The 22,796-nt window shown below is 43.2% G+C and overlaps 1 protein-coding gene across 1 annotated transcript in view; it reads right to left on the reverse strand.

The window, feature by feature from the left end:
* LOC121280044 (BTB/POZ domain-containing protein KCTD19-like) overlaps window positions 1-22,796 on the reverse strand; it is a 144,954-nt gene that overhangs the window by 19,093 nt on the left and 103,065 nt on the right. The window contains exons 11-12 of the mRNA XM_041191674.1: window positions 19,213-19,357; window positions 17,301-17,691 (exon numbers count right to left, since the gene is read on the reverse strand). Of these exons, the coding sequence (XP_041047608.1) occupies window positions 17,301-17,691; window positions 19,213-19,357 (536 nt within the window). The remainder of the gene's footprint in view (window positions 1-17,300; window positions 17,692-19,212; window positions 19,358-22,796) is intronic.

The following is a 22,796-nucleotide window of genomic DNA, read 5'->3' on the forward strand; positions in this document are numbered from 1 at the left end:
CCAGGTAATTCTGTTTTTGTTTTTGTTTTGGATTTCCAGCATCCGCAGTTTTTTTGTTTTTATTATGGAATTTATTTACTTGGATAGAGGAGGGCATATTAAGGACACCTAACATGGTTTCAAAAAAGGTCAAATGTTACAAATTTGATTTTTTTTTTGAAGAAGTCACTAAGATGGTGGATGAGAAAAGCCCAGTCGACATTGCCCACTTACACTTTCAAAATGACTTTGACAAGATACCACACAGAAGGCTTCTGTATTATTGGCAATATATTGAAATGCATGGATGGAAGAACATAAGTATAAAGTAGTTATAGGTGGATTTAGATGTGTTTGGAGACCAGTCATCAGGACAGTTGACTATAAGATAAAACATACTATTTTGCCCTTGTGCAAGATCTTGGTCAGGACTCAGTTGGAATACTGTATCCAGTTTTGGTCTCCTCAAATGATAGGTGATATTAAGGCTTTGAAAAAGTTGCAGAAGAGGGCCAATGGAGTAGTTTTCAGTTTAAAACATCTAGTAAGATAGCCTGAAAGATTAAACTCTACAGTTTAGAGAAGTGTGGACTTGAGGGTGATCTGAAAGAGGTTTGTAAGATGAAGAAGGAGATGATGATTATAATTGCCTGGTAGTACAGAACTTGAGTATTGCTGAAAAAAGAGACATGCTATCAAAGTTTTTCATGCAACTGTCTTGATGAATACAAGATGTAAAGCTTCAACAGCATGTCTCTTTTTCACAGATGATAATTGTGTTTGAATTGATATTTTGTTCTAATTAAATAGGTTAAGGAGGACCAGGGTTCACAATTTCAGGTTATACAAGGCTAGACTTAGGTCAGATGTCAGGAGGTGGTTCTTTTCCGAGAGAAAAGTGGACCTTTGAAATTGGCTGCCAGATCGTGTGCAGATGCGATTTGTTGAATTCCTTCTTGTCAAGGTCAATGTGATTTTCTGGACTAGTTTTGATTGTGTGGGCAAGCTGGATGGACCAGAATCTTTACGTGTCCAACACTGTATAGTTTACTTACATGAACAGCTCAACTTGAATGTTGGAAGATACAATGTTATTAGATCAGAATCCACCATTGCATTCTATTTTTCACTATATTAATTATGTATGGCACTTTCAAATACTTCTCCCTTACACTGTCATAAATGTACTTTCAAGCCTTGCCTTGAATTTCTATTATGCAACCGAATTTTCACTTTGACGGATTCCTTGCATTCAGCCCAAAAGTATCCTCCTAATGCAGCCAAATGTTGCAGGTATGTTATCATAAGTAATGTGGTGTTTATGATGTTTTTGCATTTCTATTTTAGCCCAAAGGAAGGAAATTCAATAACACAAACACGTTTACAGAATGAACCATTAAGATTATTTTATCCATTTTTTTAGGAGGAAATCCTAATAAAGGGAACTCACAGAGGGTGCTGGAGATGGGGAAGCAGAACTATCGCCAGTTTAGAGTTTCTGATAACCTCTGTTATTCTACTTTCTCATCCTATTTGCTCATTAATCTACTAGCAACAAAATATATACTTCAGCCACTTTACAAGTTTCACTTCTTTCACTGACACCAGATGTGAAGGTTTTGCATGGACACCATTGTATCCATTTTTTCTCTAGGAAGTCGAGGTAGAGCTCAGTGTGTTGGGGCACATGAGTAGTTTACAACACCTAGTATCACTCAATCTATTCTGCTCAAGCACCAATGCAGATAGATGCACGGCCATTAGAAAATGCACCCACCCATTTCTAACAAGATCAGATACCTGATGTTAGAAATATCACAAAAGTATCTTCAGATAGGTTAATATTTCAAAGGCCTGAAAGCCATTATCTCCAGATAAATAGCCATCTGGTAGTACAGAACTTCAGTGTTGCTGAAAAAATAGACATGCTGTAGAAATTTTTCATCTTGCACTCACCAGGAGAGATGCAAGAATACCAATTGTAAAGGAAACAACAATTTATATGCATGAGAAGAGAGTGCTGATTGGTTGGCAAGTGGGCTCTGATTGGTAGAGGCATTGTCATGTAGAATGCACCAGGGAACATAAATTGTTGTTCCTTTTACAATTTGTATTCTTGTGACTGTCCTAATAAGTGCAAGAGAAAAAACTTCAACAGCATGTCTCTTTTTCTCAGCAATATCCTGAGGTAGGTCTATCCTTGTATCAAACTGAGCTGGAAATTTCGCTTGGACCTGGGTGTTGAGACTTCTGGGCTATTGTAATGATCCATGTCTTGGGAAAAGCCTTCACTTCTTTTGTGCGATGTCCTTTTAAGACCTAAGTAGGCTGGGGAGTATTTTGAAAGAGGGTTAATTGGTTTCCTGATTATAACATCATTAGGTTCCAAGAATATCCCATGTGACCTGGGGCTACCAAGGGGATGAACAGCTAAGATGCAAAAGTGAATCGAAAGCTAATTGCAGTGGGGCTGGGTCAGCTTGTGTTTTCTGTTTGACAGTTCAGAACACACTGACAATTCATGTAAAGAGGAACAAGCAAGGTTCTCTCTGAATTGAACAATTTTCTTTTTGGCAGTTTTCAAACAGATTCTGGTGTTGAAGTAGGTCTCTTGAGAGTTGGAAAGAGCAGAGAGGTGAAGACAGGAAAGGCAACAGATTGTGGATTGGACAAGCTGCTGTTTCAATGTTGCCAGAGCCTACAAGACCAACTAAAGGGAACAGGGAAGGGAGTCTCTAGGATTCTGTGCCATCGGGACTGTCATGACCCAAGTAAGAGAGGGTTTGTAGACATGCGCCTTGTCGGTAGGGACTAGGAATATGGCTGTTAGTGAATGTGATTGGAGGACCAAAACTTTTGAGTGGGAATTGACAGACCTTAATAGAGGAGGTCAAGTTAAAAAGGCTGTGAGATTACATGTCCCACATTTAAGCTGGAAGTAATGCAAGCGCTTGTAACTATGCGAGGTGTACCTTTGTTGTATTACCTATGTAAAGTGAAATTTACCTTTGAAATATCCTTTGCTTGTTAGTTAATGTTTCAGTTATGCTGATCTTAGTTGGTTTGTTACAGTAACATTTTTAAAAATGAAATCTTGTCCAGCAGCTTTCATTCTATTGGCATCATCTTTTTAAAAAGTTATCGGTCCATGCAGGGATTATGGCCACAGGCACGATGGTTGAAAATTCTTGACTATATGAGACAAAAAGATAGAGCAGAATTTTCCGTGCCCACTGGCGTCAGGCGTGTTTGATGGTGTCAGTGGACAATATGGTGAGATGGCCAAAAATTAGTTTCATGACGTCCACTCTGCCCATCAATGATGGGCTAAGTTTCCTGCTGTCAGACATCGGGAACCTCCGTAATACATCTGCATAACATTATAAGCTAAGCCTGTCGGAATCACCCCCCCATGCTGAATCATCCAAGCATGTCGGTACGCACTTGGTAGGCTGCACTTTGCTCGGGACTTCAGGGTCTGTTTGCCTACCTTGCTTCGGGCAGCACTCAAAGTCATCAGCGCCAGGCTTCATGGGCAGCACCACCACTTTTAAGGGGGAGCTCACGGGCAGGTCTCTATCTACCAGACCAGCCATAAGGTGTGGGTGGCTTTTCAACAGCTGTAAGGTGAGGGAAGGGGGAGACGTGGCCTCAGGCAATGGAAGAGGCTGCATGGCGAAGGCTGTACTGGGGAAGGAGGGTATCCCAGGGTGCCTGTAAGGGCACATGTTGATCTGTGCAAGTACCGTCAAGATAGTGAGGGCTGATGAGGCAGTCTTCAGAGGAGATGAAGCCAGATGGACATGTGAGGGTAAGTGTAGAGAATGGGTGGTGATGTCCCTTGAACTGGCAGTGAGTGAGATGACAGTGAACGTGTGATGGGCTTGAATGTGTGAGTTTAGATGGTTGCCTTACTCTGGCAGCATGGATGAGATCATTCATCCTCTAACTGCATTGGATGGCCAACCTCTTCTGTGCAGCACTGGCACTGATCACCAATGCCACTGCCTATCAAGCCAGAGTGGTAATGTAGCTGTCCCTCCTGCGGCCACAATGTGGGGGTAGAGGACATCACAGCGGGCCTCCACGCCGTCCAAAAGGCGCTTGAGGAATGCATCACTAACCTCGGGCTGCAGCCTTTTTGCCTTTCGAGGTCGTGCCTACTTTGCAGTAGTCCTGGGCTGGGAGCAATGAGAGGTGTGTGCACAGCTGCACTTTAAATGTGATGCCCAACGTGATGAAGCGGCAAGGTGACAGCGTGGTGCGAAATTGGAGCCCATCCACCATTGAAATGGCATGTTTCCAGGGAATGCATAATTAATGTGGCCGCCATTGCTGGCAGCTGGTAAAACATCGTTTTTTCCACCTTCTTCTGCACTTAGTGCAAATCTGGGATGATTCCACCCATAAGTGCATCATTGGGAGTTATTTTCACCGTGCTACTGTGGAACAATACGTGGAGTACACCTGGGCAATGCCTGTCATTTGACAATCAGACAAACAAGAAACTATATCTTTGGAGAAATTCTTTGGATGGGAATGAGATGTTTCATGAGAGCTGTTGTTTTCACCCTGCTCCTGTAGAACAATAATACTCAATATATTGTGATGGAATTAGAAAATATACCAGCAACTATTGGATAACAGTATTAGAACTGAAGAAAGCCACGTTATCTGCTTTTTATAGTAATTTAATGGCTAACTGTATAAGTTAATGGCACTGTTTGGGATATTTTTTCCATTTGCTGAAGGGGATATGATGTTTTTGACAGGGTGAAAGGGTAATATTTATGAGGTACTTTCATGTTCGTTTTGACCACTGCAACCAAGGTTCATTAGTCCGTGAACTCAAACCATGAAGGATGAACACCTGTTCAGCTGATTGTTTTGAGAGACTTAGGAGCATGGGAAAAATCTCCTTGGTGTTGCTCCATCAATCATAGTTTAAATAAGAACCACAAATTCCAGGTTAATGGAAAATGAGACAAAGAAAAAATACCTTTCAAGAAAATTACTTAGAAAAGAAGTGGCTTAAGGAGGAAGGACTAAAATAACGTACATCTTAAGAAAATGCTGCAATTCCACCATGGAGTTAGAGCAAAAATAAAGATAAATAAGTAACTGAGAACGGGTAGTGCTTAATAAAGATAACTATATTTTAAATTTGTAATTTGATATGTAAATAATGTTACAAGAAGCTCTGGGATGCCCGCTAGCGTGTTTGGCAGCATGAGCAGACAATATAGCGAGAAGGCCAAAAATTGGTTTCATGACATCGTGAAACCAGTTTTCAAGTGTCTGCTCTGCCAATCAACGGTGGCCGCATTTCCCATGGTCGAATGTCGGGAACCTTATTGTAATACATCTGCATATCATTATAAGCCCAGCTCACTTTAATCATCCTCCCACACTGGATCATCCAAGCACATCGGTGTGTTTCACAACAGCATACTGTCATGACCAGGGATCCTATCCCCGAATTACTCATGGACATATTGAACTTATAAGTAAGATATGTATTTTTTATAAAAGGACATACAAGCAAAAGCTGGCTGAGACCCGTAAGGTAACCACTTGCTGGAAAATTCCTATTTGGATTATTTGACCAACTAGTTCAGAGAGAACACAATGTCACACCACATGGCCTACTTCATATAGAGGTACATCAAAAGAAAAGATATAATGCAAACTATAAGATCATAAGACCATAAGACATAGGAGCAGAAATTAGGCCATTCAGCCCATCAAGTCTGCTCCACCATTCAATCATGGCTGATAAGTTTCTCAACCCCATTCTCCCGCCTTCTCCCCGTAACCTTTGATCCCCTTACCAATCAAGAACCTATCTATCTTGGTCTTAAATACACTCAATGACCTGGCCTCCACAGCCTTCTGTGGCAATGAATTCCATAGCTTCACCACTCTCTGGATAAAGAAGTTTCTCCTCATCTCTGTTCTAAAAGGTCTTCCCTTTAGTCTGAGGCTGTGCCCTCGGGTCCTGGTCTCTCCTACTAATAGAAACATCTTCCAAACGTCCGCTCTATCCAGGCCTTTCAGTATTCTGTAAGTTTCAATCAGATCCCCCTCATCCTTCTAAACTCCATCAAGTATAGACCCAGAGTCCTCAAATGTTAAGCCTTTCATTCCTGGGATCGTTCTTGTGAACCTCCTCTGGACCCTCTCCAGAGCTAGAACATCCTTCCTGAGATATGGTGCCCAAAATTGCTCTCAATATTCTAAATGTGGTCTGACCAGAGCCTTATAAAGCCTCAGCAGCACATCCCTGCTTTTATATTCTAGTTCTCTCGAAATAAATGCCAACATTGCATTTGCCTTCCTAACTACCGACTCAACCTGCAAGTTAACCTTAAGAGAATCCTGGACTAGGACTCCCAAGTCCCTTTGCCCTCCAGATTTCTGAATTCTCTCCCCATTTAGAAAATAGTCTATGCCTCTTCTTCCTACTAAAGTGCATGACCTCACACTTCCCCACGTTGTATTCCATCTGCCACTTCTTTGCCCATTCTCCTAACCTGTCCAAATCCTTCTGCACCTTCCCCGTCTCCTCAATACTACCTGTCCCTCCACCTATCTTTGTATCATCTGCAAATTTAGCCAGGATGCTCTCAGTTCCTTCATCTAGATCATTAATGTATAAAGTGAAAAATTGTGGTCCCAACACTGACCCCTGCGGAACTCCACTAGTCACCGGCCGCCATCCTGAGAAGGACCCCCTTATCCCCACTCTCTGCCTCCTGCCAGACAGCCAATCTTCTATCCATGCTAGTACTTTGCCTCTAACACCATGGGCTCTTATCTTACTGAGCAGCCTCCTGTACGGCACCTTGTCAAAGGCCTTCTGGAAGTCCAAGTAGATAACATCCGTTGGCTCTCCTTTGTCTAACCTACCCGTTAGCTCCTCAAAGAATTCTAACATATTTGTCAGGCATGACCTCCCCTTGATGAAACCATGCTGAATTTGCCCTATTTTACCACGCAGTTCCAAGTATTCTGAAATCTCATCCTTAATAATGGATTCTAAAATCTTACCAATGACCAAGGTCAGGCTAATCGGCCTGTAATTTCCTGTCTTTTGCCTCACTCCCTTCTTAAACAGGGGGGTTACAATAGCAATTTTCCAGTCCTCTGGGACCCTCCCTGACTCCAGTGATTCCTGAAAGATCACTAACGCCTCCACTATCTCTTCAGAACTCTGGGGTGTAATCCATCTGGTCCAGGTGATTTATCCACCTTCAGACCTTTCAGTTTTCCTAGCACCTTCTCCTTGGTAATGGCCAGCATACTCACCTCTGCCCCCAACTCTCTTGAACTTTGGGGATGTTACTCCTGTCTTCCACCAAGAAGACTGACGCAAAGTACCTATTCAATTCCTCCGCCATTTCTTTGTTCCCCACTACCACTTCTCCAGCGTCATTTTCCAGTGGCCCAATGTCCACTCTTGCCTCTTTCTCACCCTTTATATATCTAAAAAAAACTCTTGCAAAATTCTTTTATAATACTGGCTAGTTTACCCTCATATTTCATCTTCTCCCTCCTTATTTCATTTTTAGTCGTCCTCTGTTGGTCTTTGTAGGCTTCCCAATCCCCTGGTTTCCCACTGCTCTTCGCCGCATTGTATGCTTTCTCTTTAGCTTTTATGCTGTCCCTGACTTCCCTTGTCAGCCATGGTTGCCTCGTCCTCCCTTTATATGCTTCTTCTTCCTAGGGATGAAATTTTGCTGTGTCTCCCAAATTACTCCCAGAAACTCCTGCCATTGCTGTTCCACTGTCTTTCCTCCTAGGCTCATCTCCCAGTCAATTCTGGCCAGCTCCTCCCTCATGCCTCTGTCGTTGCCTTTATTCAACTGTAATACCGTTACATCTGATTCTAGCTTTTTCCTCTCAAATTGCAGGGTAAATTCTATCATATTATGGTCACTTCCTCCTAAGGGTTCCTTCACCTTAAGCTCCCTTATCAAATCTGCCTCATTACACATCACTAACTCTAGAATTGCCTGTTCCCTAGTGGGCTCCACCACAAGCTGCTCCAAAAAGCCATCTCATAGACATTCCACAAATTCCTGTTCTTGGGATCCACTACCAACCTGATTTTCCCAGCCTACCTGCATATTGAAATCCCCCATGATCACTGCCTTTCTTACACGCCTTTTCTATCTCCTGGTGTATCTTGTGCTCCACATCCTGACTACTGGTCTGAGGTCTGTACATAACACCCATTATGGTTTTTTTTACCTTTGCGGTTCCTCAACTCTATCCACACAGATTCTACATCATCTGACTCTACGTCATTTCTTGCTATCGATGTAACTTCACTTCTTACTAACAAAGGAACCCCACTCCCTCTGCCAACCTGCATATCTTTTCGATAGGATGTATATCCTTAGGTATTTAGTTCCCAGTCCTGATCCCCTTGCAGCCATGTCTCTGTGATGCCCACCACATCATACTTGCCAATTTAAATCTGCGCCATAAGCTCATTTACCTTATTTCATATACTGCGTGCATTCAGATACAACACCTTCAGTCCTGTATTTCCCGTCCCTTTATCTGGTGTGCTTGAAGTTAGATTCCCAGCCCTTCCCAAACACTCTGTCCTATTTTGTGTTCTGGAGAATTTAATAGCCTCTCCTGGGCTCTCCTTTCTTTTCCATTTTTTCATAATTTTCCATGAAGTTGAATCCACCCCCCCGCCGCAACCCCCCCCCCCCCCCACCCCCCACCCCCACACGCTAACCTGCTGCTTTGTTTCCCATTAGTCATACTTCTAGGAGTTTTACCCTTCCCTTCCCCCCCAATTTCTAGTTTAAAGTCCTGTTGACCACCCTATTTACCCTTTTCGCTAGAACATTGGTCCCAGATCAGTTAAGGTGGAGACCGTACCAACGGTACAGATCCCTCCTGTTCCAATACTGATGCCAGTACCCCACGAAATGGAGCCCCTCTTTCCCGCACCACTCCTTTAGCCACGTGTTTACTTCCCTTATTCTCGCATCCCTATGTCAATTTGCACATGGCTCGGGTAGTAATCCAGAGATTATAGCCCTTGAGGACCTGTTCTTTAATTTAGTTCCTAGTTCCTGATAATCCCCAAATAGGTCCTCTTTCCTAGTCTTACCTATGTTATTTGTCCCGACATGGACCACAACAACTGCATCCTCCCCCTCCGTCTCCAATATCCTTTCAAGCCGGTCAGAGATGTCCCTCACCCTGGCACTGGGCAGGCAACATACCACGCAGGACTCTCGATCCTGCTTACAAACGATATTATCAATTCCCTTAATTATGGAATCCCCTACAACTACTACTTGTCTTTTTGCTCCCCCCTCATGAATGGCCTCCTGTGCCGTGGTCAGCTGGATCATCTTCCCTACAGCCCTGTTCCTCATCCACACAGGGAGCAAGTACCTCCTACCTGTTGGACAAGGTCAAGAGCTGAGGCTCCTCTGTTCCTCAACACAGGAACCCTCTACCTGCCTCACTTGCAGTCACACCCTGCTGACCCTGACCACTGACTGAACTTGAGGTACTTAATCTACTGGGTGTGACCGCCTCCTGAAACAACGCGTCCACATAACTCTCCCCCTCCCAGATTTGCCGCAGCGTACGGAGCTCAGACTCCAGCTCATCAATTCTGAGCCGGAGTTGCTCCAGCAACCAACACTTGCTGCAGATGTGGTCACTGCGGCTTGCAATGGGATCTGCCAGCCCCCACATCATATAGCTACAGCACATCATCTGCCCAGCCATCTCGACTTAGATAATTAATATATTAATTAACTTTGCAGTGTTTTTTTTCAAATTTGGTGCAGATTTCCTACCAGCCAATCAAGTCACAGCTTTCCTATGATGTCACTTTTTAAATTTTGGCTTCAGTTACACTGTGCCCCAAGGTCACCGCTGCAGTGCTCCCCCCTCTGAGTCTGCTCCCTGGAGACAAGGCCGCGAATCCCTGAGGTAAGCTAGATTTATACTCACCGCTCCGGTGCTCCTCCCTCTGAGTCTTCTTCCTGAGACAAGGCCGTGAATCCCCGAGGTAAGCTAGATTTATACTCACCGCACCGGTGCTCCTTCCTCCGAGTCTGCTCCCAGGATTTACTCACCAATCAGCTGCTTTTTCTTTAAAATCCACTTTCAGAAGAGTGTCCCTCACAGGTCTGGTGCACTCCTGAAGGCACTGCCTCTTCCCCTCTTTTTTTTTAGGTTTGAGAAGGAGGGAGGGATGGAAACATTACAGCAATGTAATGTTTGCGGCTATTCCATTCTTTGACAGTGATTCCTCCTCGATTCCTCCTCAATTTCCTCCTGAGTCACGGTGACTTCTCCCAGAATGCTTCAGTCAGTTCTCACCAGCGCCCTCTGTTGGAACTGAACTGTAATCTCCTGTGGTTGTGGAGGTAATGGAAAATAATTACCATCTCAGCTGAAACCACCACCTGTTGAGTTATATCCCAGACTGTGAACATGAACTGAGTTGAAATGAAAACAGATCTGGGTGAAAGGTATGTTTGTTTTTCCCTTCCAGGAATACACAAGGAAAGGGGTTTTAAAAAAAAAAACAATTGCAACCCTAGTTCTGTGTGCTAGTCTGGTGTTCTGTTCTGGTCTGTGTGTTTTGTGAAGAACGTCAACTGAGCATCCCTGCACTTGCAGGTAAAAAGGTCCTCTCTCTCTCATTACTGGAAGCAAGTCACAAGTCAGCAAAGCCACAGTTGAAAATTAAACAGGACAACTCATGTTAGCTAACCTGCAGAACCAAGAATCTCCAAACCAACTGCTCAACCTCCAAAGTCAGTGCTACTGGAATCACCCCGACTTAACAGCCGCAATGTTTCACCATCTACTCCTCACAGACAAGCCAAAGCACTGACTTGTATATCTTTTTACCTTTTATTTTTGGACTCAATTTCTTATTTCTCAACTGTGTGTATGTGTGTTGCGTTTTTATTATTTTTTCTTGTGCTTTAGTAACTAAAAAGCTCACTCTTTCTTTGACTCAAGACAGCCTGGTTAAATTGGCTCTTTTAAAACATAAATATATTTGGACTGGGGAAAGGTATCCACGAGGGAAGGGATCCTTTTTAAATTAACCTTGTTGTGACCAACCAGGGGCATTGAATAAAAGGGAGCCAGTTCATCCCTCCTCACCAGGGAGCATAACAAATTGGGGTACCTCATCCAGGATCATAACAAATTGAGGGAACCTTGCCCGGGGACCAGTCAGAACAAATTGGCTTGGTGCTGGAATTGTTCCCACAAACAAAACAAACGAATTCAAATGGGGAAAGTAAATTGTTCTTTTGAAACCAATTTTAAAAACTGCAAAAAGACTTTCTTGAGACTGTACGATTAATGTATAAAAATGTCCACATTTGATGCCAGTCCTTTTCTAGGAGAATTAGGGGAAGTTACTTTTGAGGATATAAAAGTTCTGTCCCTCGAATGATTAAAAGATTTAGCGAGGCACTTAGGATTAAAATTTTGCCTGAAAGCCAGTAAACCCGAAATTTTAAAAGGGGTGGCCAACAGTCTACTGGTGGAAATTGAGGACGATGAAACAGCTAGAGTAGCAGTAACAAGATTAAAATTGGAGCAGTGGGAATTAGAATTTCAGGAAAGAGAAAGAGGAAAGACAGGAAAGGGCATGGAGAGAAGAGAGATAATTTCAGGACCGAGAGAGAAAGGTATTTTAGGCTAAAACAGTTTGAACCGAGGGGCAGGGATCCTACAATGTCCCTTGAAGACACCACTAGCTCAGACTTAAGGGCTGAGGCAACCCAGTTTGCTCATTTAATCCCCAAGTTTGATGAAGCAAAGGGGCCTTCTTTATTTTTTTTGAGCAGTTATCACAGCAGTTAAGTGGCCAGTCCAACAGCTGTCCTTATTATTGCAAAGTAAACTTTCAGGGAAAGCTCACAAGGTTTACTCTCTCTCGCCTAAGGAAGGTGCCACTGACTATGAGGCCACAAAAAGGGCTACTTAAAGTGCATACCAGTTAGTGCCAGCGGCATACCGTCAGAAATTCTTTAGGAAATGACATGACCAGATATACCTTGAATTTAAAATGTGATTGAGGTGACATGGGGGAGGGCAAAGGCTGCACTGCAGTTGAGGCGAACTGGGGGGAGCAAGGGCTGCACTGCAGTTGAGGTGAGTTGGAGGGGGGCAAGGGCTGCACTGTGGTTGATGGTAGTTGCACAAGCACATGCGGGGTGGTGGGGGGGATCCTTGTATAAAGTGACCATTCCTCTGCAGCTGAGACAGTTCAGATGCAGCTACGTTGACATAATTGGAGTCAGGCCTCTGACTTATCTGACCATACAATGCAGAGGCATGAAGTTGCCACCAAATGCTCCTGACCTTTTCACCACTTGGGCACAGACTGCAAACTAATGAGCGTTTCAGTAAGCTGACCATGGAGCAGTTTCTGGTGCAGGCGCTCACTGCCCCTTGCAATGTCATCATTCAGGTTTGGACCAGTCTCCCCAGTGGTTCAAGCTAACAGTGCAGCCTCGCAGTGCGGGTTATGAGAATGCTTGAGCTGAGAGTACAACATGCAGTTCAGTGAGTGTAGCTGCCACCAATTAGTCAGGTGCCGGAGGTGGTTGGGGTCTCGGGCAGCCATGCAGTGCACTAAACTCTGGCCATCCAAGTGGTAGCCAGTAACACCCAGGCTAACACATGCATCTCTCTCTTTCATCCTGCAGGAGAGTTAAATCAGGAGCATGGAGCCTGGTGACCCAGCTGTATGCCTCATGGCAAACAGAGAGCAGAGACAAAGGACAAGAGAGCTACAGAGGTGCCTGATTGGGCAGAGGGAGGAGCAGCACCCTTAGAAAGAAGGGGCAGCTGGGGCTCCCGCACATGCCCCTGAAGAGCCACAACGAGGCTTGACAGCTACCTAGACGCCGCCTTTCATTCCTGCAGCTGACCGAGAACCAGTGTCACCAAAGACTGTGCATGTCAAGGGAACTGGTTCGTCACATCTGTCAGCTGTTGCAGTATTTGGCGCCATGGGGTCTACTGCCCGTGGTCTTGAAAACGACTGCAGCGTTCAATTTTTACGCCAGTGGCTCCTTTCAAGGTTCTACAGGTCACCTCTGTGGGATACCGCAAGCCTCCAACCACAAATGCATTCAGGAGGTCACAGATGCTATCTTTACGAAGGCATACAATTTTGTGCATTTCACCTGGGACCAGGGAAGCCAAGAAGCAAGAGCCATGGGATTCACCCAGGTCTCAGGTTTCCCATAGGTGCAGGGTGCCATCGACTGCACTCACATGGCACTCAAATCACAGTCGCAACAAGCAGCCAACTATGTCAACCGTAAGGGCTTCCATTTGCTGAATTATCAGCTGGTGTGCGACCACCACAAATGCATCTTGCAGGTCTGCACACGGTTCCCAGGAAGTGTCCACGACTCCTACATTCGCAGCCAGCCTCAGATCCCTGACGTTTTCCAGGGTCCACTGAGGCTGCAGGGATGGCTCCTTGGGGACAAGGGCTACCTGCAGAGAATATGGCTGAAGACACCCATGCGGCAGCCTCAGGCTGCAGCAGAGTGAGGGTATAAGGAGGCTCATGCTGCAACTTGCACTTTGTTGGAACAAACCATTGGGATGCTGAAAATGAGGTTCCAGTGCTGGAAATGTTTTGGTGGAGCCCTGCAATATAATCCTTAGAGGGTGTCACGCAAAATCGTCACCTACTGCACCCTTTACACCCTGGTGCTGCAATGGGGAGAGAAGCTGGCTGATGAGAAGATGGAGGAGCTGGGCATTTCCTCCGATGAGGAGGACATCAACCGGGATGAGGGTGAGGAGGTCCTCGGAGGCAACAATGATGGCAATGGCACTGGCCAGACAAGGCACATGCGCTGGGGAGGCCCTCATAACTGCTAGATTTGTGGAGGATGAGGAAGACAAGCAGTGAGGAGGCACCCTAGATCCTCACATTGCATCTGTGAATGTTTGACTCCTGACTGACTGATGGCAGTGCACATAGCCTCTGTAATAAGGTTCCTGTCATGGAGACGCAGTAGAGGCCCTAATAACTGCTCAATTCCAGGACGATGATGACAACATACAGTGAGGACACTCCATAGATCTTCACATAGCCTCTGTGAATGTCTGAGTCCTGTCTGGCCGAGGGCTTGCACTCTGTGATCAGGGTCATATCATGGAAACACAGCTGTAAAACTTTAAATACACCTGATTCATTGTCAGTCTTCAGCACCTGATCCCTTTAGGAGCACAGCATCACCGGTCACAGATTCTGACAAGATGGGGCCCAGCTTCACATTAAAGGTGCTGAGAGCACACAAAGAGAATGACAGAACTCTGTGTTGCCTGCCCACAACATTCCGGCAACAATGACAAGCACCATTGAGATGCAGGCATCAATAATATGTCCAGGGAGTGTGAGGCCGGACCATCATTTTGGTCCAAAGGCTGCACAAAGCACAGGGAAGAGGCCCTGGACTGAGACACCTGCCTTTATCTTGTGCAGGAACCAAGGTTTAACATCTAAGTGACATGAACACTGCTCGGCAGAACAAGAAGCCATAGGCAGGGAGACATTCTTGGGAGTTTAGTTACAATAGTGAACATTATGCACAAGCGATTAACACCCATGTCCAGGTTGTGCAACTACATCCTTTTAACCTTCCCAACCCTGCCTCTTGGTCCTCCCTGGACATCCACAGTGGACGTGGAGGCAGTCTGCTGACTGCTATGCACTGTCTGTGACGACCTTGGTGGGCATCCTCTAGAGGGCCGAGGCCTGGAGGGCTGACCTGCTTCCCAAGGCCCTGATGTGTGGCAGTGGCACCTTCCTCGGCCTGTGGAGCTGAATTTGCTGGGGTCACAGGAAGAGGGGATTCGGATGGGCCAGACACTCCTTGAGTCACCTGGATGGATGGTCCTGGGGTGTGCACCTGCTGATCCTCCAATCTATTGGTGCCCGAAGGGCTCAGGCTGACTCCTTGGGAAGGCAAGATCGAGTTGCCCGACACCTCTCTCGTGTACACACTGTTGTAGACCAACTATGGCATCAGTGATGGAGTTCAGCCTGCGCAACACTGCAGGACCTATGTCCTGGACCAAGTTCTCCAAGGCAGCCACCATCCTACCAGTGTTGAACTTGGTGCGTTGGCATGTCAGCACTATCACCTAAGCCTGAAGGCAAATGGACTCTTCCATTGTGCCTTGCAATCTGTGGAATGCAGTGGACATCCCTTCCTGATGTTCCTGATCTTGCCTTTGTAGCTCCAGCAACTGAGACATGACCAAGTCCAGAGCCTCGTCATCTGACTCAGACTCAGCAGATTTCTGGCTTCCAGCAGTCCTTCGAATGCTGGAGACCTGAGAAGACCCTACCACTGTCTGCTGTGGATCAGACAGTGCAATGTGCTCAGCAGATTGTAATCCTGAGGCTACTCTAAAGCCATGTCCCACCAAGATTTGTGTCTCTGCAGGGTGTGGTTGAGCGCTGTGATGGGTCTTCAATGATGGTGTCTTCAGAGGCTTCGGCTTCTTTGGGGCCTGATTGGAGGCCCTGGGTTATGAGCTATGTCAGCTGTTTCCCTGATGTGCCTGCCTATGAAATCAAGGAGAGATATTTAGTGCATGGCAGGGTACTACAGAACAGGACACATCACTCACTGTCAGCACAGTTGTCTAATTGGTGTTGCACTGCTGGATCCTCACTTGGTAGTGCACTGCTGACCTCACTGTCAACACAAGAATGGTCCAGATTTTCACTGGCCAGCTTGATGACTCTATTTAAAGCCTGTTAAAACCTTGATATCAGGCATTCCTCCACCAGTCTGCGAGCTCTCTATGCATGTCAGCTTGTCCTGCATGAATAGAAATGGAGAGATTATAAGCAGGACTCTTGCCAGGCCAGATGATAAGTACGCCTGGCATGTGTGGGTGGTGAGTTGCCCCATGGATGAGATGAGGACAATGAAGGTGTGTGTGAGAGAGTGAATGGTGATGTCCCTTGAACGAGCAGTTAGTGAGGGCCCTGTGAATGTCTGATGGGTTTGTGAGTTGAGAGTGATGAGAAGAGTGACTTACCCTGGCAGAACAGAGGAGATCATTTATTCACTTTCTGCACTGCGTGACTGTCCTCTTTTGCAAGGTCAGTTTGCACTGACCACCGTTGCCACCACCTCCCATGCTGGATGGTGATGTAGCTGGTCCTCCAGCAGCTAGAGTGAGGGTAGAGGACATCACTATGAGCCTCCACTGCGTCTAAAGGGCACTTGAAGAACATGTCATTAAATCAGGGGGCTGCAGTCTTCTGGTCTTTCAGGGCCATGTCCTCTTTGAAACAGTTGTGGGCTGGAAGCACTGAGAGATGTTTGTGTGGCTACACTTTAAATATGGTGCCCAGTGAGGTGATGGCATGGCAGGCGAATGACAGCCTGCCCACCATCGAAATGGCATGTTTCCCGGGAATGCATTATTAATGAGGCAGAATTGGGATGATACGGTGTGAAAAGTTGCCACTATGGCAGGTGGGTAAAACATCCTTTTTCCCGCCCACAAACACACTTAGTGCAAATCTGGGACAATTCCGCCCTCTGTATCTTTTAGTTCCAAAAAGGTGTATAATATTTTTATCTTCAGTCACTCACAAAATAGTGCTTACAATACTGGGCAAACCACTCTCATTTATTCTTGATAGGTACCTTGATGTTAATGATTGATCATATGCAACTAAATAGGTTTCTCAGAAAGCAAAGAATGAACAACAAAATCACATTCCTAATGTGTTATCAGTAACACCAGCAGAACTACTTTAATCCACTTCAATTTTTTTTATATCTCTATAATATTAAATCTGACAAATGATCAAAAATAAATCTTAGTAAATTCACTATGTTGTTTCTGATATAAATAATTTAGGCATTAAATCAGATGCTGAATAATACTAAACAAAGTTTCTTCTGTAATTGAACAAAACTTGAATTTGTAATCTGAACATTTTGCACCTCCTTTTGCACACAGATTTTTAATATATTTCTTTACAATCATGTTGTTCAATGATCCATAATAAAATGGTAATAAACATCTGTAAAGGGAAGCATATTGTTGATATCATCTTGTTATTCTTAACCATTTGCCAGATTGAATTGGTTTTCACTAGAATTAAGTAAACACTCAGCATTAAACTGGTACCCAAGTATTCTGTTTCTTATCTGAACTTGAAGATCTAAAGTTTCCCATCATGTCATTCCTTTTCAATGGAAGATCAGAAGTTAATTGTGCTATTAAATGTGGCTGATGTACTTTACCTTTAGATCCAGTACTTGGCAAAAATCCAACTTTCTCCATGTTGTTATTCTTCCATCCCTTAACCAGTGAAATTAACTTGCCCACTGATGTCATTATTTCAGTCTGTCCGTTATGATGTGGTTTGACTGGTTTTTTTCTGGGTGGACTCTCTGAATCATCAAAACATACATCATTGCTTGAAGCATAAGAATCCTCAGCAACTTGCCTCCCTCCAACAAAAAATGTGTTTAATTTACTTTTTCTCGCTTTATGAGGTGAAAGAGTTGTACTGAAGTTTTTAGGAGCGGAATTCATGGTCATGTTTCGTGTCTGAGGAGCTGTCTTATTATCCCAGTTCCAACTGTTCATTCTGCATGGATCTACTTCAGTAATGGCACTGTTTGTATGTTCCTGGGAGACAAGAGTTAGTTAGTTTAGTCATCATTGGCAAGAAATATTGCACTTAAGTGCATATAGTTGTGTTGTAATGTGGTGGCATATTACAGTTCACTCATGGAGCCTGGGTTGCTGTGACAACATGCACTTGCATGTTGTAGTCTGGAGTTATGGGTAGTGATGGAAGAGGATCTGACTTTCTTTCCATCACGTGGCTGACCAGGAATCTCTCCCATTCTTACCACCTGCAATTAGCATGTGTTGGAACCATTTGCAGGTTGATGTTCAACCGGTTTGGCCATGTTAGGAACGCACCTTCTTCAGCTACCTAAGTCCTAGGATGGGACTGGCACCCACAACTTCTGGCTCAGAGCAGGGACACTATCCACTGCGCCACAGGACCTCCTCATGTGCAATAATGTAGCTAAAGTAACATAACTAAACAAAGAGGTTTGGTAGTTTCAAATTGAAAAGTGAAAGTGGCTGCCTGTATTGTTACACTTTGCAATGCAATAAGTGAATGTATCTTATGTCTAAAAACAACATTCACTGGCAGTAGAATTTTATTAATAATATGCATTTAAAAATATCAAACAAAAACAAAAATTGCTGGAAAAGCTCAGCAGGTCTGACAGCATCTGTGGAGAGAAAGACAGAGTTAACGTTTCGAGTCCATATGACTTGAAAAATGTCACTAGTTCTCAGCCAGACTGTGAGAAGAGGACTCTGTAGAATCAGTGTTCAGTCCAAAAGGTCCCAAAAAAGAACAAGATAAGGACAATGAGTTGCATATATGATGACTGGAAACTTTAATTTCATTCTAATTCATTTTGACTTTCACAAAAATAAAACATGATTGGCATAGGTTCCTAAAGTATGTAAACTGAACATTATTAAAATTAAGTCAATGCAAAGGAAGTATTTTAGCAGCAATTTAACTTAATTATTTCACAGAAGATTCATGGCTACATTTATATCTCATTTCTAGTACAGTGAAAATAATGACATTTCTCATGTCCAAGCAAAAGGGTCTTTCTATTGTTTTTCAAACAAGTGAAATATATAATAGACAATAACCTACTCATTAGATGATTTAGTAGAACACAAAATTTCAATCTAAATTGCCAAAAATATTCCTTTAAAATCATAACACTAGTAAATTAGGTTTATGATGGCTTAGAATAATAAATACTTTCTAACAAAATACTTCTGTGCCATGTAAACAGTAAATGTGAATAATTTCCTGAAAAACAAATGCCTGAATGGGGAGTTTCCATACCAGTGCCAGCAGATGGCACCATTCTCAAATTGAACCTCCCCAATTCTTTTACACCTCAATTTAAAGCCACATCCCAAACAAATAATGAATCTTAAAAACTAAGAGAAGTCTTGTAAGATCAGTAACTGAATAACATTGACAGGCAACAGGAAAAATAAGTAAAATATTTTTGAGGAAGCTGTCATAATATTTCTTGTACCATTGGGAGACTTTGCTCATGCTGAAAATAAGAATTTAAACCAGTAAATGGGTTATACCTTTTGTGCAGCATGATTTAACACATTTTCCTTTTCCTCAAAACTAGTGTGTAACTCCACAGAAGAAACTGAAGTAATAGCTTCCGCAGTGACATCAACTGTCTCTGCACTAACGGTCTCTGCCTCATTTTCTGCATACCATTTTCTAAGTAAAAATAAAAATCCAACATTATTATTTTAACAAAATGTTATCCACTGGAAAACAAGATACAGTAAATGTGCTTTCTAGTTATTCGAAATGATCACTAGATTACCATTCTTCAGCATGGACACCAAAGGAATCACAGAATTGTTATAGCTCAGAAAGGCCATTTGGCCCATCATGTTTACACCAGCTCTCCAAATGAGCATTACACCTACTGCCATTCTCCCGCTTTCTCCCCGTAACCCTGCAGATTGTTTCTTTTCAAATGATCATCTAGTTACCTCTTGAATGAACCTGCCTCCACCACACTCTCAAGCAGCGCATTCCAGACACTAACCACTTGCTGCGTGAAAATTTTTTCTCATACTGCTTTTGCTTCTTTTGCCAATTAATTTAAATCTGTGCCCTCTTGTTCTCGATCCTTTTGCAAGTGGGAACAGTTTTTCCCTATCTACTCTGTCCAGAACCCTCATGATTTTGAAAGCAAACCAGTTGCAGCTTTTCAGTAATCTCCGAAGCAGCAAACATTAGTTATGGCATTATTTGTACAGTAACTACTCTTAAGATAGTAGGTTAGTTTTTAATTCCAGATTTATTAATAAAATGCATCACTATTGACAGAATATCACGTGTGTGAGCTTGAAAATATTGTATCAAAAGGATATAATGTACCTGTTTATTCATGTAACAAATAATTATAATCGGAAATGTCCTTTTCATGATTGAACCAGTATAAATCCACATCCTACATTCTTATGAAACAATACTCTAAATATGTTTTTTCAAATTGTTCTCATGATATGAATAATGCATGCAAGGGTGCATTTACTGCCCACCCTTGTCTGGCTTAAGCACTTGCTTTATAATTGACTGGTTTCCTATTCCATTTCACAGGATATTGAGTGGACCGGAGTTTTGCCAAACCAGGTGGAAGTGAAAGGATCCCTGCCCTGAAGGATACTGATGAACCAGATGGGTTTTTATGAAGGCCGGTGGCTTTCATCTCTGCTGTCAGCCTGCATATTGTCAGATTTATTGCATCATGACTCACCATGGTAGAATTTTAATTCACAATCCCTGAATTGCTAGACCAGTACCAAAACCACTGCACTACCTTACCCAGTTCTGAAACTCTATAAATTATTTTTCCTGTAAAAACATCATTATATCAATTTGAACTGATTTTAAAATAACTTGCTGCTTTTCTGTTTCAGAAAAAATGTGTCATGTTCTGTTTCCTACATTACAACACTGACTATCATACTACATTACCTGTAAAGCACTTTGAGGAATCCGGTGGTCATGAAAAGTGCGATGTAAATGCAAATCTATCTTTTTTTCAGAAACCAATTACAACAACAACTTACACATATATAATGCCTTTAATGTAGTAAGATGTCACAGAAGCATTAGCAGACAGAATTTGATACTGAGCCACAAAATATGGTTTCAAGCTGCATCTTTAAGGCTGGGAGAGGGAGAGAGACTTAGGATGAGAATGCCGTAGCTTAGGGTCTGGGGCAACTGAAAATGTGCAATCACCCACCCCTCACTCTTTGTCTGCCAATTACCTGTTGGAGTATTAGACTAAGCAAGCATTCTGACCTCCAATCCTGCCCACCAGCTCTTGCCATCTTCACATCATTACACCTTGGCTTGGTGTTTACAGTCAGCAATAATGATGGCACCTTCCAGTGACCTTAAAGAAAGCTTCCCACTAATCTCCAATGATCCTTGTGGTAAAAACTTAGATTCATAGAATGGTTACAATACAGAAGGAGGTCATTTGACCCATCATGTCAATGCTGGCTCTGTGCAAGAGCAAGTTAGTTAGTCCCACTCCCCAACCCTTTCCCTGAAGCCCTGGAAATGAAAAATATGAATCTACACAGCATCCCATGCAACTCAGCGGTGTTCCTTTAATGTGCTTGCAAATATCAGATCACGTAGAGCAATCAAGGCAAGACATGCCCATAAAATTTGGCAGGCGGATAGGGCAAACTCACAAATTCAGTCAAAACCGACAAGAGAAGTGAGATGTGTTTCAAATTCATTTAAAACTGATGTTAATTATAGAGAAACCTTTCAAAACTTTTATAGACATTCAAAAACTTTTAATAAAATGGCAAAGTAAAATGGACAGTTGTGAAAAATTGAGTAAAGTTAAAAGGTGTGCAAATTAATTAACTGACATTAAAAAGCTATGGACCTATTTACAGAAAAAGGTGGCAGCGGAAAAGATAGATGAGAAGAAGCAGTGACACAATATTAGTGACAAAGACCTCAACACAGTCCTCAAGGGCATGGAAGCGAATTGTCGGCAGCTTCTGGGAAACAAGAAGCATAGGATACGACGAACACTGTGTCTCCTGCCAATGCAGTGTGGCCGTCTACACATGCACACTGGTCCGTGCAGATGTCACTCTGCTGCACCCAAAACCTAGGTTTGGTATGCAGGTCTCAATAGCTGCACTCTCACCACGACCCAACCAGCTCCCAACTATATCAAATAATTGTCAAGGAGCCATCATTAGCAATTTTTAAAAATATTGCTGACGCTGCAACTCGGAAACAGAAAACTCTGGAAACGATGAATGCAAGATGCTGCCTGAGTGTCTGCAAGGTTTTCTGTTCATTTGCTGCTTTAACTAATCCACTTTACTTCTGCTTTAAAATGGTGCAAAAGTTTTTTTCTTTGACACTGAATGAATTTCAACCTAGCAGCGTCAGGTCTATGAATTCCTGTTCTGCTGCCAGTCTGATACAGTGTGTTCTTGGCTGCATGAGTCTGTAAAAACAGTAAACATGGCAAAGAAACAGTAGATCTGTGCATGTGCAGCATTGGCAGCAAACACAACCTATGATGTTAGCATGTCAGCATGGAAAGTGCTGGTACAGCACTGAATAGAAACTGTACCGTGACATGGAATACAGAACAATTTCAGAAAAAGCAATGATTTAACGTGACCTAGGATTTATACAGATAATTGAAGGCTTAAATTTAAGAATTTTAAAATGCAATGAATGGCAAAGAGCTTTAAATAAATGGAATGATCAGAATTCAATCTAAAGTCAACTGGTTGTAAAATGACCTTTTATCTATACTCCACAGATTTGGGGTGTGAAATGCAATTCGGAAATTATACCCTGTTCCCAAAGCACCCACTTGTATCTTTCCTGGCAAAAGAAAGGTCAGGTCAAAGCGAGAGTGAGAAAGGCAAGTTTCAGGTGGCAGTAGGGCACTTTCTCTCGCAGAGTCTAACTCCATTTGCTCACACCTTGTCTAGTGGTCCTCAGGCACAGATGTCTGTAATCTTGTTGATGTTTGATATTCTTGAAATTTTCGTGTTGTTATTGGTAATTTATATTAGGTAATGACTATTATAATTGATTTTCTTGCTGCTGTACTTAACTTAGTCTGAAGTCATTTTTAAACTCT

This window comes from Carcharodon carcharias, chromosome 7, assembly GCF_017639515.1.
Source record: "Carcharodon carcharias isolate sCarCar2 chromosome 7, sCarCar2.pri, whole genome shotgun sequence".
NCBI lineage: Eukaryota > Metazoa > Chordata > Chondrichthyes > Lamniformes > Lamnidae > Carcharodon > Carcharodon carcharias.